General features: G+C 39.3%; 1 protein-coding gene across 1 annotated transcript in view; it reads left to right on the top strand.

The window, feature by feature from the left end:
* Positions 1–27831, top strand: part of LOC123516667 (dynein axonemal heavy chain 5-like) — a gene marked incomplete at its 5' end in the record, with an annotated part of 331873 nt that overhangs the window by 33387 nt on the left and 270655 nt on the right. Inside the window, one exon of the mRNA XM_045276268.1 lies at positions 113–252. Coding sequence (XP_045132203.1) covers positions 113–252 — 140 coding nt within the window. The remainder of the gene's footprint in view (positions 1–112; positions 253–27831) is intronic.

The following is a 27831-nucleotide window of genomic DNA, read 5'->3' as shown; positions in this document are numbered from 1 at the left end:
TGTTTAGTTATGTTGGTAATATGCATAAAAAGGAAATGTCTAATGATTTGTTAAATAGATTCTAAGATTCGTGATGACCAAAAATTATTGTCCAAGTGATATCTGTCCTCAGTGTCATCAGGAGGAGGGTCATCACGCCGCAGCCCTGTGCCCACAGCAGATGGGCCCTTTGCTGCTACACTGGAGCTTCCTTCAAAGACCCTCACACCACAGGAAAAGGTTGCTAGAAAGAAAAGAGAGATGAGAGAGAAGGTAATCATTAGTCACCTGCCCTGTGCATTTATTGTTGTGATAGAATTATGTAGAGCAATGTTGTCCAAACAGGAGTGTCCGTATCTCTGGGGGTACACAACATATGTATATCATAAAGGTGCATGAAAAGACAAGGAACACACACACACACACACACACACACACACACACACACACACACACACACACATATAAGCAATCTGGATATTAATAAATCAATGGGGCCTGATGGCATATCTGGGAGGTTGCTAAAAGAATGTAAGGACCAATTGTTGAACCCCATATTTGATATTGTGGATACCTCCATACGAACAGGATTAGTCCCGAAAGAGTGGAAAAGAGCTGACATTGTGCCTATATATAAGAATGGTAGTAGAATGGAACCACTAAATTATAGACCAGTATCGTTGACTAGTATATTGTGCAAGGTATGTGAAGAAGTAATTAAAGCTAAGTGGAGTGAGTATCTAGAAAGTGAAAACATTCTGAGTGAAAGGCAGTTTAGTTTCAGAAAAGGAAGATCGTGTGTATCCAATTTATTATGTTTTTATTCAAGAGTGACTGACATACTCCAACATAGAGAGGGATGGAAGGATGCTATCTACCTGGACTTGAGAAAGGCCTTTGATAAAGTACCACACAATAGACTGATGTGGAAACTAAAGATGACTGGAGGAGTAAATGATACTAGCAAAATGGATGGAAAATTACTTAATGGGAAGAGAAATGAGAACAGTGGTGAGAGGAAGGAAGTCCGAGTGGAAGAAGGTAATCAGTGGAGTTCCACAAGAGTCAATGCTGGGTCCCATCATGTTTTTGATTTATGTTAATGATATGCCAGTAGGAATTGACAGTTATATGAACATGTTTGCGGACGATACTAAAATTATGAGGAGAGTAACGAATGTGGAAGATTGTAACAAGTTACAGGAAGATCTTGATAAAATATATGAGTGGAGTAAAGAGTGGCAGATGGAATTTAATATAGACAAGACCCATGTTATGAAAATGGGAAGAAGTAGATACAGACCAAACTGGGATTACAGACTGGGTGATGAGAAAATTAAAGAGACCAATGAGGAGAAAGACTTAGGAGTAACCGTGCAAAACACTTTGTCACTGGAGAAACACATTAACAAGATTTTTGGGAAAACATACAACATGCTTCAAAATATTGGCCTTGCATTCCACCTACCTAGATGAAGGAATGATGAAGATATTATGTACCTTAATAAGACCCCAGCTAGAATATGCAGCATGTGTCTGGTCACCGCATATGAAGAAAAATGTGAAGGTAGATAGAAAGGATACAAAGGCTGGCAACAAGGATGGTACCAGGACTCAGGGAGTTAGACTATGAGGAAAGACAGGAAGCTGGGGCTGACCACATTAGAAGAGAGAAGAACAAGAGGAGATACGATAACTATGTATAAATTGGTGAACAAGATTGACATACTGGATAGAGAGTTGATAAAGGTGACCACAAGTAATCATCTCCGAGGACATGGAAAAAAGCTAATAAAGGACATCTGTCTAAATGACGTGAGAAAATACAGTTTCCCGCATTGTAGCATTGATAAGTGGAATAAACTGAGCAGTCATGTCGTTGACGCGGTGTGTGTCAATCAGATGAAAGAGAGATATGACAGGAATGGACAAGGAGACAGGACACAGAGAGCTTAGCTCGGGCCCTGTAATACACAAATAGGTAAATACACACACACACCCGGTAGCTCAGTGGTTAGAGTGCTGGCTTCACAAGCCAGAGGACCGGGGATCGATTCCCCGGCCGGGTGGAGATATTTGTGTGTGTCTCCTTTCACGTGTAGCCCCTGTTCACCTAGCAGTGAGTAGGTACGGGATGTAAATCGAGGAGTTGTGACCTTGTTGTCCCAGTGTGTGGTAGGTGCCTGGTCTCAGGCCTATCCGAAGATCGGAAATAATGAGCTCTGAGCTCGTTCCGTAGGGTAACGTCTGGCTGTCTCGTCAGAGACTGCAGCAGATCAAACATTGAAACATGTGAGACACGGTAGAGGAAGGACGCACTGGGGCCGTTCCGACAAACAGCTGATCTTCACTACATACCGGTTGTACAGTTTTTACAGTGGCCTGGGCAGGTAGTGTGGTCTCATTTTTCTTCATGTAATCAATTATTAAGGAAGGATGAGCAAAAAAGAGATACCATCAAAATGCAGACGTGAGATTGGAGAAGGTAGGAAAGCTGATGATGACTATGCTGATGTGGGTGAGCGTGTATTCGAAGGTTTCGATATGACGACTACTTCACTACTAAAAAGAGTGTCAAATATTGAATATAAACTAGATAAACTGATAAAGGAGAAGATGGAAATGAAAGAGAATGAAGAACAGGATAAAGAGTTTATAAAACTGAGAGAAAGGATAAAAAAAAGTGGAAGAAAATGAAGCTAGACTAAGAGCGGAAAACGAAGAACTAAAAAAGGAAGTAGCTAACTACAAAAAGCAGACGGAAGAAGGACTCGGTAAAGCCGAGAAAGAAAAAGAGAAGCTGAAAGATCTAGTAAACAAGGAAGACGAAAGAGTACAGAACGTCATTAAAAAAGAAGTACAAGCATGGAGAGTCCAAGATAAGAAAGAAAAGGCTGATTTTCAGGAGGTGATTCAAGAACAACTTAAAGAAAAAGAAGAAAATATGACATGCAAAATGATAGGAGTCCTCAAGACAAAAGAAAATCTAGTTAGAGAAATTGCAGAAAAAAAGAAGAGTGTAGTTGTATTTGGAATAAAAAAAAAATATATATAAAATATAGACCAAAAAGAGAAAAAGAAGAAATGAAATCAGTCAAAGACCTACTGAAGAATCTAAACGATGAAGATAGGCAGAACTTGGAAGAGGAAGTAAAAGAAATAAACAGAATGGGACCATATCAAGAAGGAAAAACGAGACCAATTAAAATACTACTAAAATCACAAGCAGCAACAGAAGAAATATTATATAGAACAACAAAACTTAGAGAAACAGAAGGCTGCAAGGATATCTATATAAAGAAAAATAGAAATGAGGAAGAAAGGAAGAGATACAATGAACTGGCAGCAGAAGTAAGGGAAAAGAATAATGAAAGGTCAGAAGAGGAGAAGAAGGCATTTTTTTGGAGAATTCTAGGAGACAGGATAAGGAAATGGTATATAAACGAGAAGGAAGAGAAAAAAGTGGAACAAGTTTACTACAAATGATAAAGGCAAAAGACTAAAAATGATGTATACGAACATAGACGGGGTTTCATCAAGTAAATTAGAATTAAGAGATTACATAAGGAAAGAAAATCCAGATATTGTATGCCTGGCTGAAACAGAACTAAATAAGGCAATCAAAATAGACTTGAACAATAGGTATAATGTATGGAGAAGAGATAGAATGGGTTAAGGAGGAGGAGGAGTCATGATTATGTTAAGGAAAGAAATAGTGATAAATGAAATGGAATGTGGGGAAGGAAAAGCAGAAGTATTGTATATTAAGATGCATATTAATAAAAAAGAGATAACAATCATTGTAACATATGTGCCACCAAAAACAAATTCATGGACCAATCAAGAATATAAAGACATGATAGATGACACAATAAGGAGTCTAATGAGAATCGTTAAAGAAAAGAGAAAAGTGATATTAGTAGGAGATTTCAACTGTAAAAAAGTGGACTGGGAAAATTATGAAAGTGGTATGGGGGAAGAAGCCTGGGGAGAAAGATTCTTGAACCTAATGATAGACAATATGATGGACCAGAGAGTAAAGGAATGCACAAGATTCAGAGAAAACGACGAGCGAGATTGGACCTAGTTTTTACAAGGGGTATACAAATGAATGACGATATAAGATATAAGTGCCCATTGGGAAAGAGTGCCATGCAATATTAGATATAGATATAGAAGAGGGAAAGGAAGATAGAGACGATTCATACAAAGGAGACCGATTAAATTACAGAAAGGCTGATACTGAGAATCTCAAGAACTATTTTAAAAACGTAGACTGGGAGGAGATGGAAAACTCAAGAGACAATGCAAGACAAATATAACTTATTTTTGAAAATATACAAAACAGGAGTCAGGGAATATGTCCCAAAATATAGACCTAAAGAAGAAGGAAAGAAAGATTGGTTTAATGCAAGGTGTGCCAAGGCAAAGGAGAAAAGAGATGGAGCATGGAAAAGGTGGAGGAGAAATAGGGAATCCAGCAAATAAGGAAAACTTCAAAGCAGCAAGAAATGAATATGTTAAGGTGAGGAAGGAAGAGGAAAAGAACTTCGAAAAAGACATTGTCGAAAAATGTAAGGTGCAACCAAAATTGTTCTATAGATTCATAAATGGAAAAATTAGGCAAAAAAGAAACAATAGAAAGGTTAAAAGGAGAGAACGGGATGGTGGAGGACCCAAAAAGTATGGCAGAACTATTAAATAAAAAATTCCAGGAGGTCTTTACTAAGGAATCCAAATTCGAGAGGCCACAGAGTAATAGAGAGACAATCTATATGAAAGAGATTAAAGTAATCAAGCTTGAAATAAAAGAGTTAATGAAGGAACTGGATGAAGTCTCAGGCAGAATACTGAAAGAATGTAGGGAAGAACTAGCAAGTCCTATATACAACATCACAAAATGCTCAATAGAAAATGGAACAGTGCCAGTAGAATGGAAAAGAGCTGAGGTGGTTCCCATATATAAGAGCGGAAGGAAGGAAGAACCTTTAAATTACAGACCGGTATCACTAACTAGTGTAATATACAAGATGTGTTGAAAGTGAGGGATATGGAGAGTGATCCCTGAGAGGAGAGTGTGGGCAGTGATTGTTTTGGCCGTAATCAGCTGACGATAGCAAAAATGGCGTCTAGACAAACAAGAGACTTTGAAGGTTTTATTACTAGAAAAGGACTGGAGAAACTTGATATGGATGCAAGAATCCAGGCACTGGAAAGTAAGTTCCTAAACATTTTGTCAATAGAAGAAAAACTGGATAGAGTTCTAGCCGAGAATGATTCATTCAAAAAAGAGATCTATTTGTTAACGTTAGCGAATAAAGAGCTATTGAAGGAAAAAGTAGAGATGGAGAAAGAAAACCAACAACTAAGGAAACAATGTGAGGAGATGAAGGCTAAACTCATGGAAATGGAGATAAAAATATCCGAAGGGGACTTGAGGAAGGAGGAATGCCTTAATCTAATTGATACCAGGATGAAAGAAGTGAACCATGAACATCTGGAGGTACAAAGGTCGTTTAGGGAGATAGTAAAAAAGCAGGAAGAGGAAAATAAAGGGATTATGCAGAGGGAAATGGTAAAGGCACTAAAGGAAAATGAGTATGTGGTGAGAGATATTGCTGAAAAGAAAAAATGTCTGATCATAATAGGATTGCGGGAGGAAACTAACAGGAACTGGCAGGACAGGAGGGATAAGGAAAATGACAATAACATAATAACATAAATAATAGGATAACAAAGGGCCGCCAGGGCCCATCTAGGTTATCCTGTATCAGTCGCACAGCGACCTCGTCATCAGTACTTAAAGATACACTTACAAGTACACAATACATTATATACTAATTCTAAATATTTGGCCCATTAACAGGGCTAAGTCCTGCAGTGAAATCCTCTACAATTTGTGGTCCCCATACATGGGGATCATGTCTTGTTTAACTATAGTAAATTTCTTATAAAAACTATCATGCAGTGCTATACATAATTATAAATCTAATAAATTTAAGTGCTTATCTAGTCTGTTTTTAAACATTGTCAAACTAGTGCTATTTACAACCCTCTCTGGCAATGCATTCCAGAAGTCTACCACCCTATGACTAAAGAAATATTTTCTTATATCTAACCTGCAGCCTTGCTTTCTAATCTTCCTGCCATGATTTCTAGTCCTACTTCCCTCCTCTAAGGTAAAGAAAGATCTCACATCTATGTAGTTTGTATCTGAGAACATTTTAAATAACTCTATCATATCCTCTTATACATCTCCTCTCAAATGAAAACATGTTTAATTCCTTTAATCTCTCTCTATACTCCAGGCGCTTTAATGCTGGTATCATCCTAGTTGCTCTTCTCTGAACTGCTTCTAACATGTTGATATCCTGCCTATAGTGGGGTGACCAGGCCTGTATGCAATACTCTAAATGGGGGCCTAACATAGGAATTATATAAGCTACACACCACTTCCTTACTTTTATAACTAACATTTCTATTTATAAAACCCAGGATCCTATTTGCCCTATTTCTTGCTTCTAAACATTGCTTTGAAAATTTCATAGTCCTGTCTATCACTACTCCTAAATCCTTTCCTTCCTCTACTGCCTCTAGCCAACATCCTTCCATCTCATAGCTAAAGTTTGTGTTGTCTTTACCTAAATGCATAACCTGACACTTTTAGAATTAAACTCCATCTGCCACCTGTCTGCCCATGCTATCAGCCTGTCCAGGTCTCGTTGTATTCTGTAATTGTCCTTTTCACCCTGTACTGCACATGCTATCTTAGTATCATCTGCAAACTTTGATACTTTGCTACTAATTCCTATATCTAAATCGTTAATGTACACCAAGAAAAGAAGAGGTCCTAGCACTGATCCTTGGGGTACCCACTAACCACTTCCTTCCACTCAGACATTGCCCCATTTAATACTACTCTCTGTTTCCTATCAGAAAGCCATTCACTAATCCAATCAACTAACCTACCCCTATCCCATGTAGTCTCAATTTGTACACTAGCCTCCTATGTGGTACCTTATCAAACGCCTTGCTAAAATCTAGATATATAACATCTATGCTATTTCCATCATCTAACTCCTTGGTAATATATTCTAAGATATCGAGCAAATTTATAAGACAGGACCTCCCTGATCTAAAGCCATGTTGGGTATCTCTAATTAATCTATTCTCATTTAAATGCTCCCAAATACTACCCTTAATGATTTTCTCTAGTATCTTACATACTATACTAGTTAAACTGATCGGTCTATAATTATTCGCATCATCCTTCCTACCTTTTTTAAATATTGGAGTAACATTAGCTAACTTCCAGTCCTGAGGTATCTCAGCAAACCTAAGTGATCTTTCAAAGATTAACTTAAGTGCTTCAGAAATACTGTCTACACCCTCCCTAAGAACTCTGGCATGTAGCTCATCAGGACCACTAGCTTTCCTATTGTCTAGTTCAAGAATAAATTTCCTAATAATTCCTGGTTTTATATCAATATTTTCTAAAGCTCTTAAACTACTCGTCGCACTGTTTGTAACAGGATTTCCTATTCTTTTCCTAGTAAATACTGAAGAAAATTGTTCATTCAATAATTCTACTATGTCTTCATTTTGATCCACTACTACACCATCTTTTCTGAGTGGTCCAATCCTATCCTTATTTCTTTTATCACTGACCTTGTAATAACTATATAATTTTTTGGGATCTTTACTCCCAGCTCTAGCTAGTTTTATCTCTGCCTGCCTTTTACTTTTTCTATAACCTTACTCAAATCATCTCTGACCTGCCTGTACCTAATCAAATCTACATCTTCCCCACTTTTCTGCAACTCTCTATATGCCCTCTTCTTCTCTCTGATCTGGCTACCTATCTCATGAGTCCACCATAATGGCTTCCTGTTTCTCTGCCTTATATCTTTGTAAGGGATACACTGCATCACTATACCCTTTACTACAACCTTAAAAATATCCCACATCTGTGCAGTTTTATTTCCAAAACTATCTTCCCAGTTTACCTCTCCTATTAACTGACGTAACCTACCATAATTGCCTTTCTGATAGTTTGGGACTCTAGTCTTATTCACTATATTATCCCTACTGGAATTAATGATAAATCTAATTATATGATGGTCACTGTTTGCTAGTCTCTCCTACCTCAACTTCCTTTAAACAATGCTCAATATTTGTTAGTACTATGTCTAAAACCTTCCTCCCCCTAGTAGGTTTATCTACCATCTGCACTAAATAGTTATCCTGAAAACTTTCCATAAACCTATTTTCACTAGCATCTCCTACCATCCTCTCCCAGTTTACTGACTTAAGATTAAAATCCCCTAAGATAATTGTCTGACTAGTACACCCCCTATTTATCTCATCTACCATAAGGTTGTCTACATCTGCTGACTGGTTAGGTGGTCTATAGAAAGCTCCTACTCTAATAACCTTACTTTTGTTTACTCTAACATCCAGCCATAAGGACTCTACTCTGTTATCTACCTTAATACCATTAACCTGACTGGAAATGAAGGATTTTTTACATAAATAACTACTCCTCCACCTATCCTACCAATTCTCTGGTGTAAATACATAATGTATCCATCTACTTCATATTCTTTCCTATTTTCCTAAACTTTTCCTCATTTACCCATGCCTCTGTGACACATACAACATCTAAGTCCTCCTCAACTATATAATTAGATAACTCATCCTTCTTGTTCCTAAGACTCCTGGCATTTACATAAAAACATTTAAGTCCTGCTACCTTCCTAGATGCTGTCTCCTTATTTGGAATCCTAATCTTATTCTCTCCTATTTGCACCTGGAAATCTTTCCTAATCTTTTCACAATCTCTGTTTATCCTATCTAATTTATGTCTAACATCTTTCTTCTGGAATGCATTTGTTACCTCACCCCTACACTCCATAACTCCTCCTCCAGACATCCACTCAGCACATCCACACCCTTCCTACTCAGATGCACACCATCCCTAGCATACAAATCCTTCGCCCATAGAACCTATCCCATACATCCACAAAGCTGACACCCACATCCTTACACATCCCTTTTAGATCATTCACACCAAGGGCTCTAGACAACCATTCCTGCTAACATACACACGAGGCAAGATTCCTGACACTACACACCTCCTACCACTCTCCCTTATCTTGCCTAACATTTGAAATCTTGCCACTAACTCCTCCGACCCACCTGCTCTGACATCGTTCCCACCTACGTGCAAAAACTACACCCTCCTCTCCATTATAATCTTCTGCACCTCCTCACTCACTGCCTTCACACCTGCACCAGGCATACACACGTTCGTCCTCCTATCCCTGTCTTTTACAGAAAGTGCTATCTAAATACCTAACCTGAGAGTCACCCACCACACAAACCTGAGGTATGCTAGGCACAACCCTCCTCCTCCTCTCCTCTACCCCCTTCTTTCTCCTTTCACTCACCACAACCACTTCATTCACTCCACTCTCACTCTCCCTCTTTCCCCTCCAACAAAGAACCTATTTTCACACTCAACAGGTTTAGTCCTATCCTCCCTAACTGCCTCCGCTTTCCTTCCCTCGCAACCTGCCATCTCTGCCCATCCTGACTACTATCTTTCCCAGTCTGGCTCGCCTGCTCCCTCTTACTCTGCTCTTTGACAGAGGCCAAGATGTCGCCCTCAGAAGGTCCAACCTTCGGCCTAACACTGATCTGCCTAATTTTTCCAGTGCCTCCCAAGCCTCTTAACCTCCTCCTTCAACTCAAAGATGAGAATTTCGTTGCACTTTTCCCTCACTTAGCTTTCTCATTTCCTCTCACAATTCTCGGTGCTCAAGAGAAAGAACTAAATTCTCGCTCTTGAGCCTACACACCATACACAGAAAAGTCAACGACCTTCCTGTCATGCCCACACATCTCACACACAACAAACTCTAATCCCATCTCAACACTCTCTTTCAGACTCAATCACACTCTGATATACCTCAGTAGCTACCGATACTAATTTACAATCTGTTAACTCACAAACAAATAAAAATACTTGGTGACTGGGGTGGGGAACCGTGGTGGGGGGCCTAAGTGAGGTCAACTAATCCTCTTTCAAGATCAACTTGAGGTTACAAGAGTCTCTCGCTCTACCAAAATACTTTGAACTCACAAACACTGATTCTAACCACTATTTCACTCACTTGCAGTACACACTTTCACTTCACTAACACTCAAAAGCACCACACACAGACACCAAGCACAAGAATCGCTAACTATAAAAACAACAGCCAAAGACGGAGCGCACACACAACACGTCCACTTGCCACCGCAGCTACCAAGCCAATGATTAAGTCTTTACTGAACAAGATCTCTGTGGAAGAAGAGGACCTATATGCTGAGGTAGAAGAAAGTGTGAGATTGGGAGCTTTTGAGGAAAGCAAGAATAGATCATTAAAATTGAAATTAAAGTCTCAGGTGGCAGCAGAGGCCTTGTTGAGGAGGGCTTGGAAACTTAAGGACTCTGAAGAAACCAAAACAATTTATATAAGAAGAAATATGTCAAAAGATGAGCGAATGAAAATGAAGGAGCTTGTAACTGAAGTGAAAGAGAGAAATGACAAAAGAACAGAGGAGGAAAAGACCAAGTTTTTTTGGAGGATGAGAAATGGGAGGCTAAAGAAGTGGTGGATAAAACAGACGGAATAGGCATTACATGGAAGAATGAGACTAGGAATGGAATAAAAGTGACTTACACGAACATAGATGGATTTCTGTCTAAGAGGCTAGAATGTATGGATTACCTAAGAAATAACGAACCTGACATAATGTGTGTAGTGGAAACAAAGCTAAGGCCCGAAATAAAGCTAGACTGGTTTGTTGTAAAACACTACAAAGTATGGAGAAATGATAGAAAAAATAAAGGAGGTGGTGGTATAATGGTTCTTACTAAGGAAGATCTGATAGTGAAGGAGGTGAACTATAGTAAGAGAAATGAGGAAGTGATAAGTATGCTTATAACAGATGGCAAGAGGGACATTAATATTATAACAGTATACATACCACCCAGAACCAGTGCTTGGGAATATGAACAGTACCAAATGGTGATGAGAAATACTCTAGACAGAATGAAGCAAGAACTCATCAGAAAGGATAGAGTGATGATAGTTGGAGACTTTAATTGCAAAGAAATAGTGTGGGAAGACTATGAAGTGGTGAACGGTGGTGAGTGGGCAGAAGAATTGTTAAAGGTAGCAACAAATAACTTGATGACACAGTGGGTGAGATCACCAACAAGGTGCAGGGGACAAGATGTTGCAGCAAGGTTGGATTTGGTATTTACCAGGGGAATCTCTCTAAAAGAGGAAATTGAACATGAAAGTCCCTTGGGGAAAAGCGATCATGATGTCCTAAGCTTTGAGCTGGATACGGAATTAAGCAATAATAAGATTGTGGAACGCAAGGAGGAAAAATTCAATTATACTAGGGCAAATTATAACCATATAAGGGAGTTCTTTAATGAAATTGACTGGTCTGTGGTATACCAGGAAAGGAATATGCAATTGAAATACAATAAATTTATGGATCTGTATAACTCTGCTGTGAAAAAGTTTGTGCCATATCACAGAAAGAGGACTTTAAATAATAAACAGTGGTTTTATAGAAATTGTGAAGAAGCAAAAAAGAACAAAGAAAAGGCATGGAAGAAACTTAAGAAAAACAGTGATGTATTATCAAGGGAAGTCTACAAAACAGCAAGAAATAGATATGTTGAAGTAAGGAGAACAGCACAGAAGGAATATGAACAGAGGGTGGTGGAAAACTGTGATAGTGACCCAAAAATGTTTTACAAATTCATAAATGGAAAACTAAATAAAAGGGAGGCAATAGAAAAGGTAAAAAATGTGGAAGAAGTATATGAAGATGCCGGAGATATAGCTGAAATTTTGAACGACAACTTTTGCAAAGTGTTTACAAAGGAGGAGCATTTTATGGGAGGAAGGTCTACGGAAATAAAGCAAATGCAGGACATCATGGTTACTAAGGAAGATGTAAGGAAAATTATAAGCAATCTGGATATTAATAAATCAATGGGGCCTGATGGCATGTCTGGGAGGTTGTTAAAGGATCAATTGTTGAACCCCGTATTTGATATTGTGGAAACCTCCATACGAACAGAATTAGTCACGAAAGAGTGGAAAAGAGCTGACATTGTGCCTATATATAAGAATGGTAGTAGAATGGAGCCACTAAATTATAGACCAGTATCGTTGACTAGTATATTGTGCAAGGTATGTGAAGAAGTAATTAAAGCTAAGTGGAGTGAGTATCTAGAAAGTGAAAACATTCTGAGTGAAAGGCAGTTTGGTTTCAGAAAAGGAAGATCGTGTGTATCCAATCTATTATGTTTTTATTTAAGAGTGACTGACATACTACAACATAGAGAGGGATGGGTGGATGCTATCTACCTGGACTTGAGAAAGGCCTTTGATAAAGTACCACACAATAGACTGATGTGGAAACTAAAGATGATTGGAGGAGTAAATGATAAACTAGCAAAATGGATGGAAAATTACTTAATGGGAAGAGAAATGAGAACAGTGGTGAGAGGAAGGAAGTCCGAGTGGAAGAAGGTAACCAGTGGAGTTCCACAAGGGTCAGTGCTGGGTCCCATCATGTTTTTGATTTATGTTAATGATATGCCAGTAGGAATTGACAGTTATATGAACATGTTCGCAGACGATACTAAAATTATGAGGAGAGTAAAGAATGTGGAAGATTGTAACAAGTTACAGGAAGATCTTGATAAAATATATGAGTGGAGTAAGGAGTGGCAGATGGAATTTAATATAGACAAGACCCATGTTATGAAAATGGGAAGAAGTAGATACAGACCAAACAGGGATTACAGGCTGGGTGATGAGAAAATTAAAGAGACCAATGAGGAGAAAGACTTAGGAGTAACCGTGCAAAACACCTTGTCACCGGAGAAACACATTAACAAGATTTTTGGGAAAACATACAACATGCTTCAAAATATTGGCCTTGCATTCCAGGACTCAGGGAGTTAGACTATGAGGAAAGACTGAGGAAGCTGGGGTTGACCACATTAGAAGAGAGAAGAACAAGAGGAGACATGATAACTATGTATAAATTGGTGAACAAGATTGACATACTGGATCGAGAGTTGATAAAGGTGACCACAAGTAATCATCTCCAAGGACATGGAAAAAAGCTAATAAAGGACATCTGTCTAAATGATGTGAGAAAATACAGTTTCACATTGTAGCATTGATAAGTGGAATAAACTGAGCAGTGATGTCGTTGATGCGGTGTGTGTCAACCAGATGAAAGAGAGATATGACAGGAATGGACAAGGAGACAGGACACAGAGAGCTTAGCTTGGGCTAAGTGATAAGTATTACAGAAAATGGCGGTCGTGTGTAACAAATTTACTGAGTTTCTACTCTAGAATAGTTGATAGAGTACAAGAGAGAGAAGGATGGATTGATTGTATTTATTTAGATTTAAAATGCATTTAATAAAGTGCCACATGAAAGGTTACTGTGGAAGTTAGAGGAGAAGGGTGGCTTAAAAGGAACCACATTGAGATGGATGGAAAATTATTTGAAGGGGAGAGAAATAAGGACAATAGTTTAAAGATTTGAAGTCCAAGTGGAGAGCAGTAGAAAGCGGAGTGCCGCAGGGGTAAGTATTGGCACCAATACTTTCTCTCATATATATAAACGATATGCCAGAAGGAGTGAACAGCTACATAAATCTGTTTGCGGACGATGCGAAGCTGTGCAGAGTTATAAAGCAAAAAGAGGATTGTGAAATACTGCAGGAAGACCTAAATAAGATCTGGCAATGAAGTAAAAATTGAGAGATGGAATTCAATGTGGACAAAAGCCATGTCATGGAAATGGGAAGGAGTGGAAGACGACCAGTGGGAATCTATAAGATGGGAAATGGAGTAGAACTGGAGAAAGTAAAAAAGGAAAAGGATTTGGGAGTGACGATGGAAGAAAATAATGGACCGGTAAGCCATATTGATAGAATTTTCAGAGAGACATAATTTGCTAAGGAATATTGGAATAGCATTTCACTTCATGGACAAAGAAATGATGAAGAAATTGATAAGTACTATAATATGATCCAGATTGGAATATGCAGGAGTAGTGTGGACCCCCATAAAAAGAAACACTTAAGGAAGCTGGAGAGACTACAAAAAAATGGCTACAAGAATGGTTCCTGAATTTGAAGGGATGACATATGAGGAGAGACTAAAGGCTATGGATCTACCAATCCTGGAACAGAGAAGGGAGAGATGGGATCTGATACAAGTTTATAAATTGATCAATGAAATTGGAACAAGTGAATAATGAGAAACTGATCTTGAGAGAAGAAATTGACATTTGAAGCACAAGATTGCATAGTAAAAAGCTGAGGAAGGGAAGATGTCTGAGAGATGTTGAAAAATATAATTTCCTGCAAAGATGTGCTGAAACGTGGAACAGTTTGAGTGAAGAAGTGGTGTCAGCAACAGTGCGCATACTTTTAAAGAAAAATTGGATAAGTGTAGATATGGAGATGGGGCCACACGAGCGTAAAGCCCAGGCCCTGTAAAACTACAACTAGGTAAATACACACACACATAGTGTGTGTGATAGTGATGATGTCATTAAATTGAGTGAATTGAAAATTAGGTTTCAAGGAAGAAAAGTTATTGAATTAGAAATGTTTGTCAGAAAGTTGTTGGAACAGTTGAAGGCACAAGAGTTGAACCAGGTTAAAGTTATTGAGAGGTTAAAAGCTGTGGAAGCTAAAGTAAAGTAAGTTAAATTAAAGGCTGAAAATCAAAACCTGAAGGATTACATTGACAAGTGAGGAAATAATGCAAAAAGGTAAGGATGAAATTAAAGAGAGCATGAAAAGTGTTGAGGAGCACAAAAATCAATGGATTACTGTTTGTAATAAGGAGAAGAAGTCTTTGAAAAAGATTATTGAGGAGTAGAAGAAGGATGAACAAGATTTGAGGCAGAAAGTGGTTAAAGTTATCAAGGAATAGGAGACACTAGTTAGAAATACTGTGGAGAAGTGTAAGCAGGTTGTTGTATTTGGTCTAAAAGAAGAAAATGTGGTAAATAGAAAAGAAAGAGAGGAGAAGGAAAAGAATACATTGAATAATAAGGAAGGTGGCTGGAGAAGGTACAGATGAGGTACAACAGATGGAGGATTTCTTCAGAACTGGTAAATTTGAGGCTAGTAAAATTAGACCGATTAAAATCAGGTTTGCAACACAGGCCCAGGCAGAGCTTGTCTTAAATAGGTCATGGAGGTTGTCCGATGATGTAGAATTTGGCAATGTCTGGATAAGCAGGGATCTTGATGAAGCAGAGAGGACTAAAAGAAGAGAAATGATTAATGAGGCCAAGCAAAAAAATGAACAGAGAACAGAGGAAGAAAAGAGTCAATTTTACTGGAAAGTGAAAGACATGAAAATGTTAAAGATAAAGCTTCCAGGAAACTAAGTAAAGTTTTGTATACAAATGTTGATGGAATGCTGTCTTCGATGATGGAAACTGAGTTGCTAGGTAGAATTAGACTGGATGTTATGATACTGACTGAAACAAAGTGGAAAATTGAATGGGCGATCCCTGATGGTGGTGGCATGTATGAAGTGTGGATGAGAAATAGAAGAATTAAAGAAGGTGGAGGAGTTATGATTTTGACTAAGAAGGAGTTAAAGTGGATGAGGTTATTAGAAGTGAAAAAAATTCTGAGATTTTACAGGTAATAGTCTCAGGTACCAACGGTAAAAATGTAAATTATGTTGGAGTGTACGTACCACCAAAGAGTAATGCTTGGGGAAGGGATGAGCATGATGATATGTTGGTAAATGTTTTAAAAATTTTAGAGGAAGTTGTTAAGTAAGACTTTGATGTGGTTTTTGCAGGTGATTTTAATTGTCAAGTGAACTGGGCAACAATGATGCCCAGTGGAGGTGAAAACTCCTGGAGCAATAAGTGTTTGAACTGGTCAACAGAATCAATGGGCTGATTGTGATATTAGATTTAGAGGAAGTGATTCACCATCAAGGCTTGAATTAGTTTTTACTAAAGATATGGGCAATATTATGAATTTGCAATGTGAAAGTCCCTTGGGTAAAAACGACCATGTGTTAATGGCATTTCATGTATTGAATGAGAATGAGATTGTAAATGAAGAGTATAAAGTAAAAAGACTTAGTTATGCTAGAGCCGATTTCAGGAAATTTAGAAAATTCTTTGCTGAGGTGGATTGGAGTGATTTTGAGAAGGCTGAGGATGTCCAAGATAAATAGAATGAATTTTAGAAAATTTACAATGTTGTGGTTGGGAGTTTTGTACCTAGAGGAGAACCGGGAGCCAAAAAAAAAAAAAAAAAAAAAAAAAAAAGGAAAGTGTGGTTTTATGCTAACTACGTAAATGCCAAAAATGACAAGGTTAATGCTTGGAATAGATGGAGGAAGTGTAAAACTGAAAACAGATAGGATGAATACAGTGGAGACTCAATACTTGAACGTCTAAATAGTCGAACTTTTTAATAGTCGAACACAAAAGTTCGACTTAATACTAAAAAAAATACCTATTAGTCGAATGTCCATCCACGTGGCTGTAAACAAAGGGTCTCTCCCTTTCCCGCCGCCCCACATGCCCCCACCGGGCCACCACAGCCAGTTGATCTTTCATTGTCGTACAAATAACATTGTCCTACTCTTTCTCTCCAAAGTTTTTTTTTTTGCATTTAGAAGCTTACAGTGGCATCGAAGAGACTTGTTAGTGGTGAGAATAAGCCTACAAGAAAGAATGTAGTGACAACCATCGAAAGGAAAATACTAGAAATGAAGAAGAATAACCTATCTTGCAGCTAAATCTACAGCAGTCGCAATATTGAAGAAAGAGCTCATTAAAAGAGCTCATGTGACGATTGGTGTGAAAAGGCAATTTAAGCGACCTGCGGCAGTGGAAGAAATGGAAAAATTGTTGATTGGATAAACCAAAGGCAGATGGCAAGTGATTCTTTGTCAGATGGCATAATTTGTGCGAAGGCTAGGCTGCTGCATCTTGATCTTATTTCTGATACTACATCTGACTCCAATGATGATTTTAAAGCAAGTAAAGGGTGGTTTGGGAATTTCAAAAAAAGACCTGGAATTCATTCTGTTGTGAGGCACAGCGAGGCCACAGTGCTGACAGTGTTGCCGCAGAGAAATTTCTCTCTGAATTTAAGAAATTTGTGGATAAGGAGCCCACAATAGATCATCAGTTGTGATGAAACTGGCCTGTTTTGGAAAAAAATACTAAACAGGACCTATATAACAAAGCAAGAGAAGTGTTTGCCAGGACACAAGCCCATGAAAGACAGGCTAACCCTGCTTCTGTGCGCCAATGCAAGCGGCGACTGCAAAATTAACTCGCTAATTTTTTCTAAACGTGGGTTTGGCAATGGCTAGAACGAATTACCTGATTTATAAGTATCAATAGTTGAACTTTTTAATAAATAAATTAATTAAGTCTTCACTGTATATTAAAGTTAGAAATGAATATGTCAAGACTATACGGCTGGAGAGAAAGAAATATGAGAGCGATGTAATTGACAAGTTGTTTTTTAGACACATAAGTAGTAAGATGAAACAGAGAGAAGGGATAACTAGGCTTAAAGTTGAACACACTGTTTATGAGGAAGCACGAGACATGGCAGAAGTGATGAAGGAACGTTTTAGTTCTGTCTTCACTGAAGAAAGAGAGTTCAACCCTGATGGTGAAATTATTAGATGTAACTCATTGAGCACTATCTCCGTGACATATGATGAAATTTTAAAAATGTTAGAGGAGCTTGATGTAAATAAATCAGTGGGACCGAACGGTGTATCAAACTGGATTTTGATAGAATGTAGAGAACAACTAGTTGGGAAAATTCATAGTTTGGTGGTAACATCCTTGACAAAAGGTTTAGTGCCTAAGGATTGGAAAAGAGCAAATATCACATCGATGTTTAAAGGAGGTGGTAAAGAAAATCCTTTAAACTTTAGACCAGTGTCATTGACAAGAAGTGGTGGAGAAGTTGTGCCAGAGAGTGGTTAAAGAGAGATGGATGGAGCACTTGGAGAGACAAAATTTAATAACAAACTGTCAGTTTGGTTTTAGAAAAGGTAGGTCATGCTCCACAAATTTGCTATCACTCTAGTCAAGAGTGATTGATGTCATTCAAGAATGAGATGGATGGGTGGACGTGGTATATCTTGACTTGAAAAAAACAAAAAAAAAAAAAAACATTTGACAAGGTACCACATCGAAGACTGTTATGGAAGATAAAGGAGTATGGTGGCATTGGTGGAAGATTACTTGAGTGGATGAAGGATTATCTTAATGACAGAGAAATGAGAACAGTAATACGTGACCAGTGTTCATCATGGCTTAAAGTAATTAGTGGTGTCCCACAGGGATCTGTATTGGGACCACTAATGTTTGTTATCTACGTTAATGACTTGAGTGAAGAAGTTGAAAGTTATAAAAACCTGTTTGCCGATGATGCAAAACTGATGAGGAAGGTCGAAAATGAGAATGACTGTAAAGTGCTGGAAATTGATTTAGATAAGATTAGTAACTGGAGTAGATGGCAAATGGAGTTTAACTTGAATAAGTGTAAGGTAATGGAGCTTGGTAAGAGTGAAAAGAGAATACAACTATAATATAAATGGTGTCAAATTGGAGATATCAAAAGAGGAAATGGATTTGGGAGTGACTGTTACAGATGACTTCACTCCAGACAAACATATTAATAGAATTGTTAATGGTATGATGAATTTATTAAAGAGGGTGAGAGTGGCCTCTTCGTATCTTGATGAAAGGATGATTAAAAGAATATTGATTTATGTGATACGACCAAAACTGGAATATGCGGCAGTAGTGTGGTCTCCTCATAAAAAGAAAAATATCATGAAATTGGAAAGAGTGCAGAGAGCAATTACAAAGATGGTTCCAAATTTAAGTACTTTAACTTATGGAGAAAGATTGAGGAAATTGGACATTACTACATTGGAAGAGAGAAAGAAAAGAGATTTAATTCATGTTTATAAAATGGCTAATGATATGGAGGATGTGGATAAAGAAGATTTTCTCCTATTGGACACATTAGTACAAGAGGACATACTTTAAAGTTGAAAAAGGGTTTTTGTAGAAGAGATGTCAAGAAGTATAGTTTCCCTCATAGAGTTGTGAACAATTTCAATGAACTTGATGAGGAGGGTGTAATGGCTGGGACTGTGCATACTTTTAAGGAGAAATTTGATGAAAGATTAGAGATGGGACACCATGGGGTTACTCCCCCTCCTGTAAACCACAACTAGGTAAATACACACACACACACACACACACACACACACACACACACACACACACACACACACACACACACCTGTTTATAGAATTAAGAAAAAAATATATGCATGGTACAATGTTAGATGCATACAAGCTAAAAAGGCAAAAGATAAAGTGTGGAAGAAACTCATAAAACAGGGAAATGACTATAACAGACAGCAGCACAAAGATGCCAGAAATGAATACAGTGGTACCTCGACATACAAATTTAAGGCATTCTGCAATGAGCCAGACCATTAAATACAAATATAAACAAATAAAACAAAAACTATAATTTACCTTTAACATGGCTAAACATCACAAAATCCACATATTTCACTCAATGGCAGTGTGACACACTTAAAAAGCATAAGTGATTCTATGATACCATAAATGCTTAGTTACAGCTTAAAATGAAAAATCTACTAGTACAAAGATGTAAATTTTGACTGTTCAGGCACCTCATACTTATGCCATAAAATACTACTAAAATCCACATACCATATGTGATGGCTCACAAGATGCATGGGCTCATAAGATGCACCCAGTTTTGGCAGACATTGAAAAAAAAAAAAAAAAAAAAAAGGTAAATCAGCAGATTTAAACTGAATATCAATCATGGGGGTTCCATTCCAGGCAGTCACACCTTGTGAGTCTCCATGCAGGCTCCCTTCCCATTCCAAGTAACTCCCAGTAAGAGGCATTGACTTTGCCACAGCCATGAGTCCTGTGGATGTCCCCTTGGTCTCCTCCATGCTGGGTTATCCCTTTCACAGAGAACCTGCTGTGCAGGATCAGCTTCCAGGTAGCATGCCACGTGCCCATATAGTCACAGTTGGCGTTGACGGACTTTGGTGGTAATCAGCCTCGAATCAGTCTCACGAAGCAATTGCTGATTTGACACAAAGTCATACCAGCAGTACCCAATGATCCTGCAAAGGCATCTAGTACCAAAGACATCAATTCGCCTCTTCAGGTCAGTGTTCAACATCCACGTCTCACAACTGTATAGTAAGCCAGGGATCACCAGCGACTTGAAGATCTGAATCTTCTTCTGTCTGCACAGTTACCAACAATGCCAAATACTCATGTTGAGTGAGTCAATAATGGCCTTGGGCCAGGGCAATCTGCTGTACAACTTCCTGGCTCGACCTACCGTTGTTACGCACTACACTACCAAGGTATGTGAAGTTTTCCGAGATCTCAATGTCCTTGCCACACACATGGACAGACTATACTGTTTCATCCAGTAAGCCTCCAAACACCTGAACCTTGGTCTTGGGCCTGGAAACGTGGAGTCCCAAAAGCTTTGCCTCCTTGTGCAGTGTCTCTAGAGCCATAACCAAAACCTCCAGTGACTCAGCAAAGATTACTGCTCCATTGGCAAAAACAAGATCTGTAATCTCAGTATTGCCACCAGATGTTCCACAATAAATTTGGTCTATAACTCTACCTAGTACCCAGTCCATGCAAGTGTTAAAAAGTGATGGAGCAATCATGCATCCCTACCTCACTCTTGTATTCACAGGAAAGAAGCTGGACACACCCCCTCCACACTTCACAGCACTCACAGTCCCAGAGTAGTGGCCAGTTAATAGATCAATAATCTTTGCAGGAATCCCACGGAGACACAGAAGATCCCAGAGTGTCTCTTGATGCACTGAATCAAACACCTTCTTAAGATCGACATAGGCTGCAAGCATCTATTATTGAAAATCACATCAGTGCTCCACTAGTATGCAAAGTGCTAGGATCTGGTCAGTTGTTGACATACCAGGGGTGAACCCAGACTGTTCGGGTGTCTGGTGTTTCAGCAGGTGACTGCGGATACACATCAACAGCAAATGGGCAAGCATCGTGCCTGGTACGCTGAGCAATGTTATACCATGGTAGTTGCTGTAGTCCTGACGGTCCCCTTTCCCCCGTCCAGATAGGTATGACCAACCCCTTTTTCAAGTACCTGAATGTCATACAGCAGTCAAGGCAGCATGCAACTCATGGATCATGGCCTCACCCCCCACTGAGCAGCTCTGCACTGATGGTACAGATGCCAACTGCCTTTCCACCCCTCAACTTTGCCACAGCCTCTTTGACATCATCTATGGAGGGTGCATTTTCCTCAATGGGTGGATCAGCATCCAGCATCTGTAATCCTGCAGTTTGGAGCTGTCTGCTTGGAGGATCCGCCGTGAACAGCTGCTCAAAGTACTCAGCCCAAAGAGCCATCTGTCCATCTGCGTTCCATACGAGGCTACTGTCTGCTGTTTGGACAGCACTCAATGTGACAGAACCCTGTAATGGTCGCAGTTCCTAGCAAGTCTGGCAGCACGACTCTCCTCATTACTGTCCAGTGTCTCTGCCAAGGTGAAGCCACTCCTTGACCTTGGGTGTTCCCCAATGGATTCCTTGGTAGCCTCGAGAGTCTCACGTTTGAACTGATTGGAGACTGTCACTGCATACTCCTGGGCACTTGTCAAGCCCTTCAGTTTCTCAAGATGAAACACAGTGTGGTCACATCTTGGAGGCTTTCTGGATTTGACATGAAGCTCAAGTGTAGCAGCAACAAGCCTGTGATCAGTCACAAAAAACTCAGCATTCTGAAAAACCCTGCAGTTCTGGAGGATCCTCCAATGAGTACTAAAAAGGATATGGTCAGTCTCCTTAGCTACCCCTCCGGCATTGCTATACCAAGTCCAGTGGTGCAGCTCTGGTCTCTGATACCAAGAACGTGCAATTCTTAACCTACTGGATCTTGCATGATTTAGAAGGAAAGAGCTGCTGTCGTTCCTGGTACCAGAGCCATGGGCATGCACACTCACATAGGAAGGGAATGAACACCAGAATGAGGCTCTTTCCATGGATTTATGGATACACCAGGAGAACTAAGGAACATCGTGATAGATGGAAAAGTGGAGGCCCTGGAGAGAAGACTTGGAAACATAATAAACTTAGAGGAAAAGCTAGATTGCGTTCTAAAAGACAATGATGTATTCTGCAAAGAAGTGTACAACCTAACCAAGGAAAACCGCTGTTTGTTGAAGGAAAAGATGGATCTGGAAAATAACTATGCAATCTTAGGCAAGCAGTGTGAGGAGTTACGAAAGAGAATTACAGAGATGGAAAGAAAGTTCTGCGGGGGTGAAAAATAGGGGAAGCAAGCCTACATTTCTCTGATTGATTCGATGTTTGAGGAGGCAAAAAAAGAATAATGAGGAGGTGCACACCAACTTCAGAGAAATAATTAAACAACAAGAGAAAGAAAGAGTGAGCTGACCCAACATGAGATTGTGAAAATCATACAACAGAAATTGACCAGGGTGAGGAATATTGCCAAAAGAAAAAGGAGTATCATTGTGAGGGGATTAAGGGAGGATAATATCAGAAACTGGCAGGAAAGAAAGAAGAGGAGAGGATCAGGAATTTGCTAAACAAGATCTTGGAGGAGGAGGAGGATGTGTTAAGTGAAGTTGAGGATTATATGAGGCTGGGAAAATATGAAAAAGGCAAGACAAGAGCTATAAAGATAATGTTGAAATCCCAAGTGACTGCAGAGGGACTTCTTAGCAATGCATGGAAATTAAAGGATGCCAAGGAGACGAAGATGATTTATGTAAGAAGAAACATGACAGAGGAGGATAGGGCTAAGATGAGGGAATTGACAACAGAGGTGAGGGAGAAGAATGAGGCAAGATCGGAGGATGATAAGTTTTTTTGGAAAGTAAAAAATGAGAAGGTATGGAAATGGTGGTTCAACGGGAGGGAATAGATAATTTGTTAAAGGAACAGCCAAATGAGAGGAAAGACAAGAATATCGTATACAAATATAGATGGCTTCTTATCAAAAAGGTTAGAGTGCATGGACCATCTGGAAAGAGACAAGCCAGACATTATGTGTATAGTGGAGATGAAGCTAAGGCCAAACATACAAGTGGACTGGTTTGGGGATGGAAATTATAGATTGTGGAGAAAAGATAGAATGAAGAAGGTTGGAGGTGGTATAATTGTGTTGACAAAAAAGGACATGACAGTGAAGAGCGTGAGCCTCGGCAGGGATGGTGAAGAAGTGGTGGGCCTTGTGGTGACTGATGGAAGACAAGATATCAATATTGTAACTGTGTTTGTACCACCAAAAACAAGTGCATGGCCAAATGAACAGTATGATGACATGGTGAGAAGCACAATAGAGAGAATGAAGATCGAAGTTGCAATAAAAGACAGAGTTGTTATAGTTGACGATTTCAACTGCAAAGAAGTCATGTGGGAAGAGTTCGAAGTAGGGAATGGGGTGAGCAGTTGCTGGACTTTGCAATAGAAAATCTGTTGACCCAGTGGGTGAAGCACCCAACAAGGAGTAGGCAGGGAGATACCCAGTCAAGACTGGATTTAATATTCACAAATGGAGTACAGCTAGGACAAGGGATAGAACATGAGTGCCATTTGGGGAAGAGTGACCATGAATTGTTGAAGTTTTGTTTGGATGTGGGCTTGACAGTGGAAAATGGGGATGGATACAAGGAGGAATGCCTAAACTATGCCAGAGTGAGATATAATGACTTGGAGGTATTTTGATAACATGGCCTGGTCTGCAATGTACCAAGAAGTAAGCATTCAATTAAAATACAACAAATTCATGTAAATATACAATAAGGCCATGGAGAACTTTGTGCCAAAGTACACCAAGGAGAAACCAATAGTTCAATAAAAACTGCGAGAAGGCAAAAAGTGAGAAAGAAAAAGCATGGAAAAAGTACAAGAGGAATAATAAAGAAGTGGAGAGAGAAGGATATTGAACTGCACGAAATAGATATGTTGACAAGGTGAAAAGCACAAAGAGAATATGAGCAAAAAGTAGTGGAAAAAAGTGAAAGGGATCCAAAAATGTTTTACAAATTTATCAACAGTAAACTCCACAAGAAAGAAATAGTTGAAAAAGTGAAAGTTGGGGATGACATATATAAAGATGTCTCTGATATTGTTTCAAAGCTGAATGATTGTTTCTGTAAAGTATTCACAAATGAAACAGAATTCAATGGGAGCATACTACCTGAAGAGAAACAAATGCAGGATATGATAGTCTCAAAGAGTGACATTGAGAAAGTTATATATAAATGGCATGGATGTCAACAAGTCAATGGGTCCAGATGGAGTGTCCGATAGAATGTTAAAAGAATGTCAAGAGCAGTTGCTGGAACCAATCTTGGATATCGTGGAAACATCGATTACAATGGGACAAGTGCCAGTGAAGTGGAAGAGGGCAGAGGTAGTACCAATAAACAAGAGTGGATGTTGGATGGAGCCACTGAATTATAGACCTGTTTCACTGGCTAGTATTATATGTAAGATATGTGAAGAAGTGATTAAAGACAAGTGGTGTGAATTTCTACAAAGTGAAGGAATCTTAAGGGATAACCAGTTTGGCTTCAGGAAAGGAAAATCATGTGTATCAAATTTATTATGTATTTACTCGAGTGGTTGATATTTTACAGGAGTGAGTCAGCTGGGTCGACTGTGTGTACCTTGGTTTGAAAAAAGCATTTGATAAGGTTCCACACAACAGACTAATGTGAAAGCTGAGAAGTATTGGGGGATAAGGGGAGCCCTGGCAGACTGGATGAGGAACTACTTGATAGGCAGGGAAATGAGAACGGTGGTGAAGGGAATGAAGTCAGAGTGGAGGAGAGTGACCAGTGGAGTCCCCCAAGGTTCTGTGCTTGGTCCCATCATGTTTGTGATCTATATATATGATATGCCAGTGGGTGTGAAAAGTTACATGAGTATGTTCACAGATGATGCAAAGATTATGAGGAGAATAAGAAATGTGGATGATTGCAACATGTTGCAAGAGGATCTGAACAGGATATATAGTTGGAGTGTAAAATGGCAGTTGGAGTTCAACATTAACAAAAGTCATGTAATGAGAATGGGCACAAGCAAATATAGACCGTATAAGGAGTACCAGCTGGGGAGAGAGATGATAACTGAAGTCAGTGAAGAAAAGGACTTAGGAGTGATCATACAGAACAAATTATCACCAGAAAAGCACATTAACAGAATATTTGGAAAAACTTACAACACACTCCAAAGTATTGGATTCTCATATAACTACTTGGATGAGATTATGATAAAGAAAATATGAACCACCTTAATTAGACCTCAGTTGGAATATGCAGCAGTGATATGGTCACCACATATGAAGAAACACGTGAAGAAACTAGAGAGAGTGCAGCGGTTGGGAATGAGGATGATACCAGGTTTTAACTCTTATGTTCTGGCAATCGTATATGAACGATTGCATCAGTGCGTCTGTAGTGATGGCGATCGTTCCCGTGATCAAGAATTTTTGCGCCTCATGTTTGAGCTCCACGCGCGGTTTCTAGAGTCAGATGGCGAGGGGAAGTATCTGGCTTCTTTTTCCACCTGTAGTGTTGCCACTAGCTCTGTATGAATAGGAGTAACGAAGCTATTCTCCCATTCTGAGGGCGACACTTGGCAACTCCAGCGACCCGCCGTGTCGAAAGCACCCTGATAAGAACGAAGGGACGTTTCAGTTCATAACTCACTATGGAACAAGACAGATAATTTTTATTTAGCAGTGCTTCTGAGCCTGACTACAGTGACAGTGATTATGAGGAAGAAACTGAAGAAAGTGAAGACAGCAATAGTGAAGACTCGGAAAATGATTCAGAGGATCCACCTTTTTTCTCAGAACAGAGAGAAGACAGAGATAGTGGTGATGGAGAACAGACTCCAAACATCATATTGAGAACCCAGAGTGGCTCTCGGAGACGCAGGCGTGCCTCATGATCTGGGAAGATGATCAAGGGGGCGTGTGTGTGTGTGTGTGTGTGTGTGTGTGTGTGTGTGAGAGAGAGAGAGAGAGAGAGAGAGAGAGAGAGAGAGAGAGAGAGAGAGAGAGAGAGAGAGAGAGAATGATACCTACATATTATTTGCTTGAAACTTGATATGAAAAGGGTGAAGATCTCTCTCTCTCTCTCTCTCTCTCTCTCTCTCTCTCATTGAAGTGTACAATTTCTCTTCCAAGATGAGAGAGAGAGAGAGAGAGAGAGAGAGAGAGAGAGAGAGAGAGAGAGAGAGAGAGAGAGAGAGAGTGTGTGTGTGTGTGTGTGTGTGCACGGTGTCATCGCTCACCGAGCTGTTTCTGCTTGATGAATCACACAGCGGGTGGAGGAGGAATCCTTAATAAGGCAATAATTAAACTTTCAGAGGTCACATTGGGCTAGAAAGTACATCATTAAATTCAGAATAACAAAGAGAAAATAATTATTAGTATTCAAACAGTCTTCTGACAATTTCTAGGTTTACCATTTTTACCAGTCATGGGATATTGGAAAATAGTTTAATCACCGGAACATAAGGGTTAAGGAGGTGTCGTCCGAGGAGAGATTAAGAAGACTGGATTTACCCACGTTAGAAGAAAGAAGAGAGAGAGAGGGGAGATATGATAACAATATATGAAATAGTAAATGGAATGAATATCCTAGACTGAGAGGACACCCAAAGAAAATACAAAAGGACAATTGTATGGGAGATGTCAAGAAGTATAGGTTCCCATATCGTGGCATTGACAAATGGAACAAATTGAGTAGAGAGATGGTGTGTGCAGCGAGTGTCAGTCAGATGAAGGACAAACTTCATAAATGTGGACAAAGAGATAGGACATAAAGAGCCAAGTTTGGACCTTGTAAATCACAAATAGGTAAATACACCCAGGAAGCGGTGAGGCAAATGGGCAAGCCTCTTAATGTGTAGCAGTAAATAGGTACAGAATGTAACTCGAGGGGTTGTGGCCTCACTTTTCCAGTGTGTGGAGTGTGTTGTGGTATCAGTCATACCTGAAGATCGGTCTATGAGCTCTGAGCTTGCTCCGTAATGGGGAGGGCTGATTGGGTGACCAGCAGGCGACCAAGTTGAATTACACACACACAAATAATGAATGAGAGCTTCAAGACTTTTCACTGAAAAAGAGGATTTTAAAGAACCAAATAGTACATTGCATTGTCAAGGCTTGCAGGAAATCATAGTGCACAAACAAGAAACTGAAAGACTACTAGAAAATTTGTATGTCAGAAAAGTGATGGGACCGAATGGTGTGTCAGGCTGGGCACTAAAGGAATGTAAAGATCAGTTGTTAGAACCAATTTGGGAAATGGTTACAACCTCATTAAAGGAATGGAGAGTACAACTGGAATGGAAGAAAGCTAACATAATCCCAATTTTCAAAAGAGGAAAGTCAACTGAGCCATTAATTACAGACCGATGTCACTTACAAGTCTTGTGGGAAAGATATGTGAAATTTTTATCAAAGAAAAATGGATTAAATATCTGGAAGAAAAACAAGTTATTTTGAATAGACAGTTTGGGTTCAGGGCAGGAAGATCATGTGTGTCAAATTTTCTAAGTTTCTACTCGAGTAGGAGAAGGACTGGAGAGCAGAGATGGATGGGTGGACACTGTG

This window comes from Portunus trituberculatus, chromosome 41, assembly GCF_017591435.1.
Source record: "Portunus trituberculatus isolate SZX2019 chromosome 41, ASM1759143v1, whole genome shotgun sequence".
NCBI classification, from domain to species: Eukaryota; Metazoa; Arthropoda; class Malacostraca; order Decapoda; family Portunidae; genus Portunus; species Portunus trituberculatus.
The sequence above is the reverse complement of the archived record's forward strand: the minus strand, read 5'-3'. Positions and strand labels throughout refer to the sequence as shown.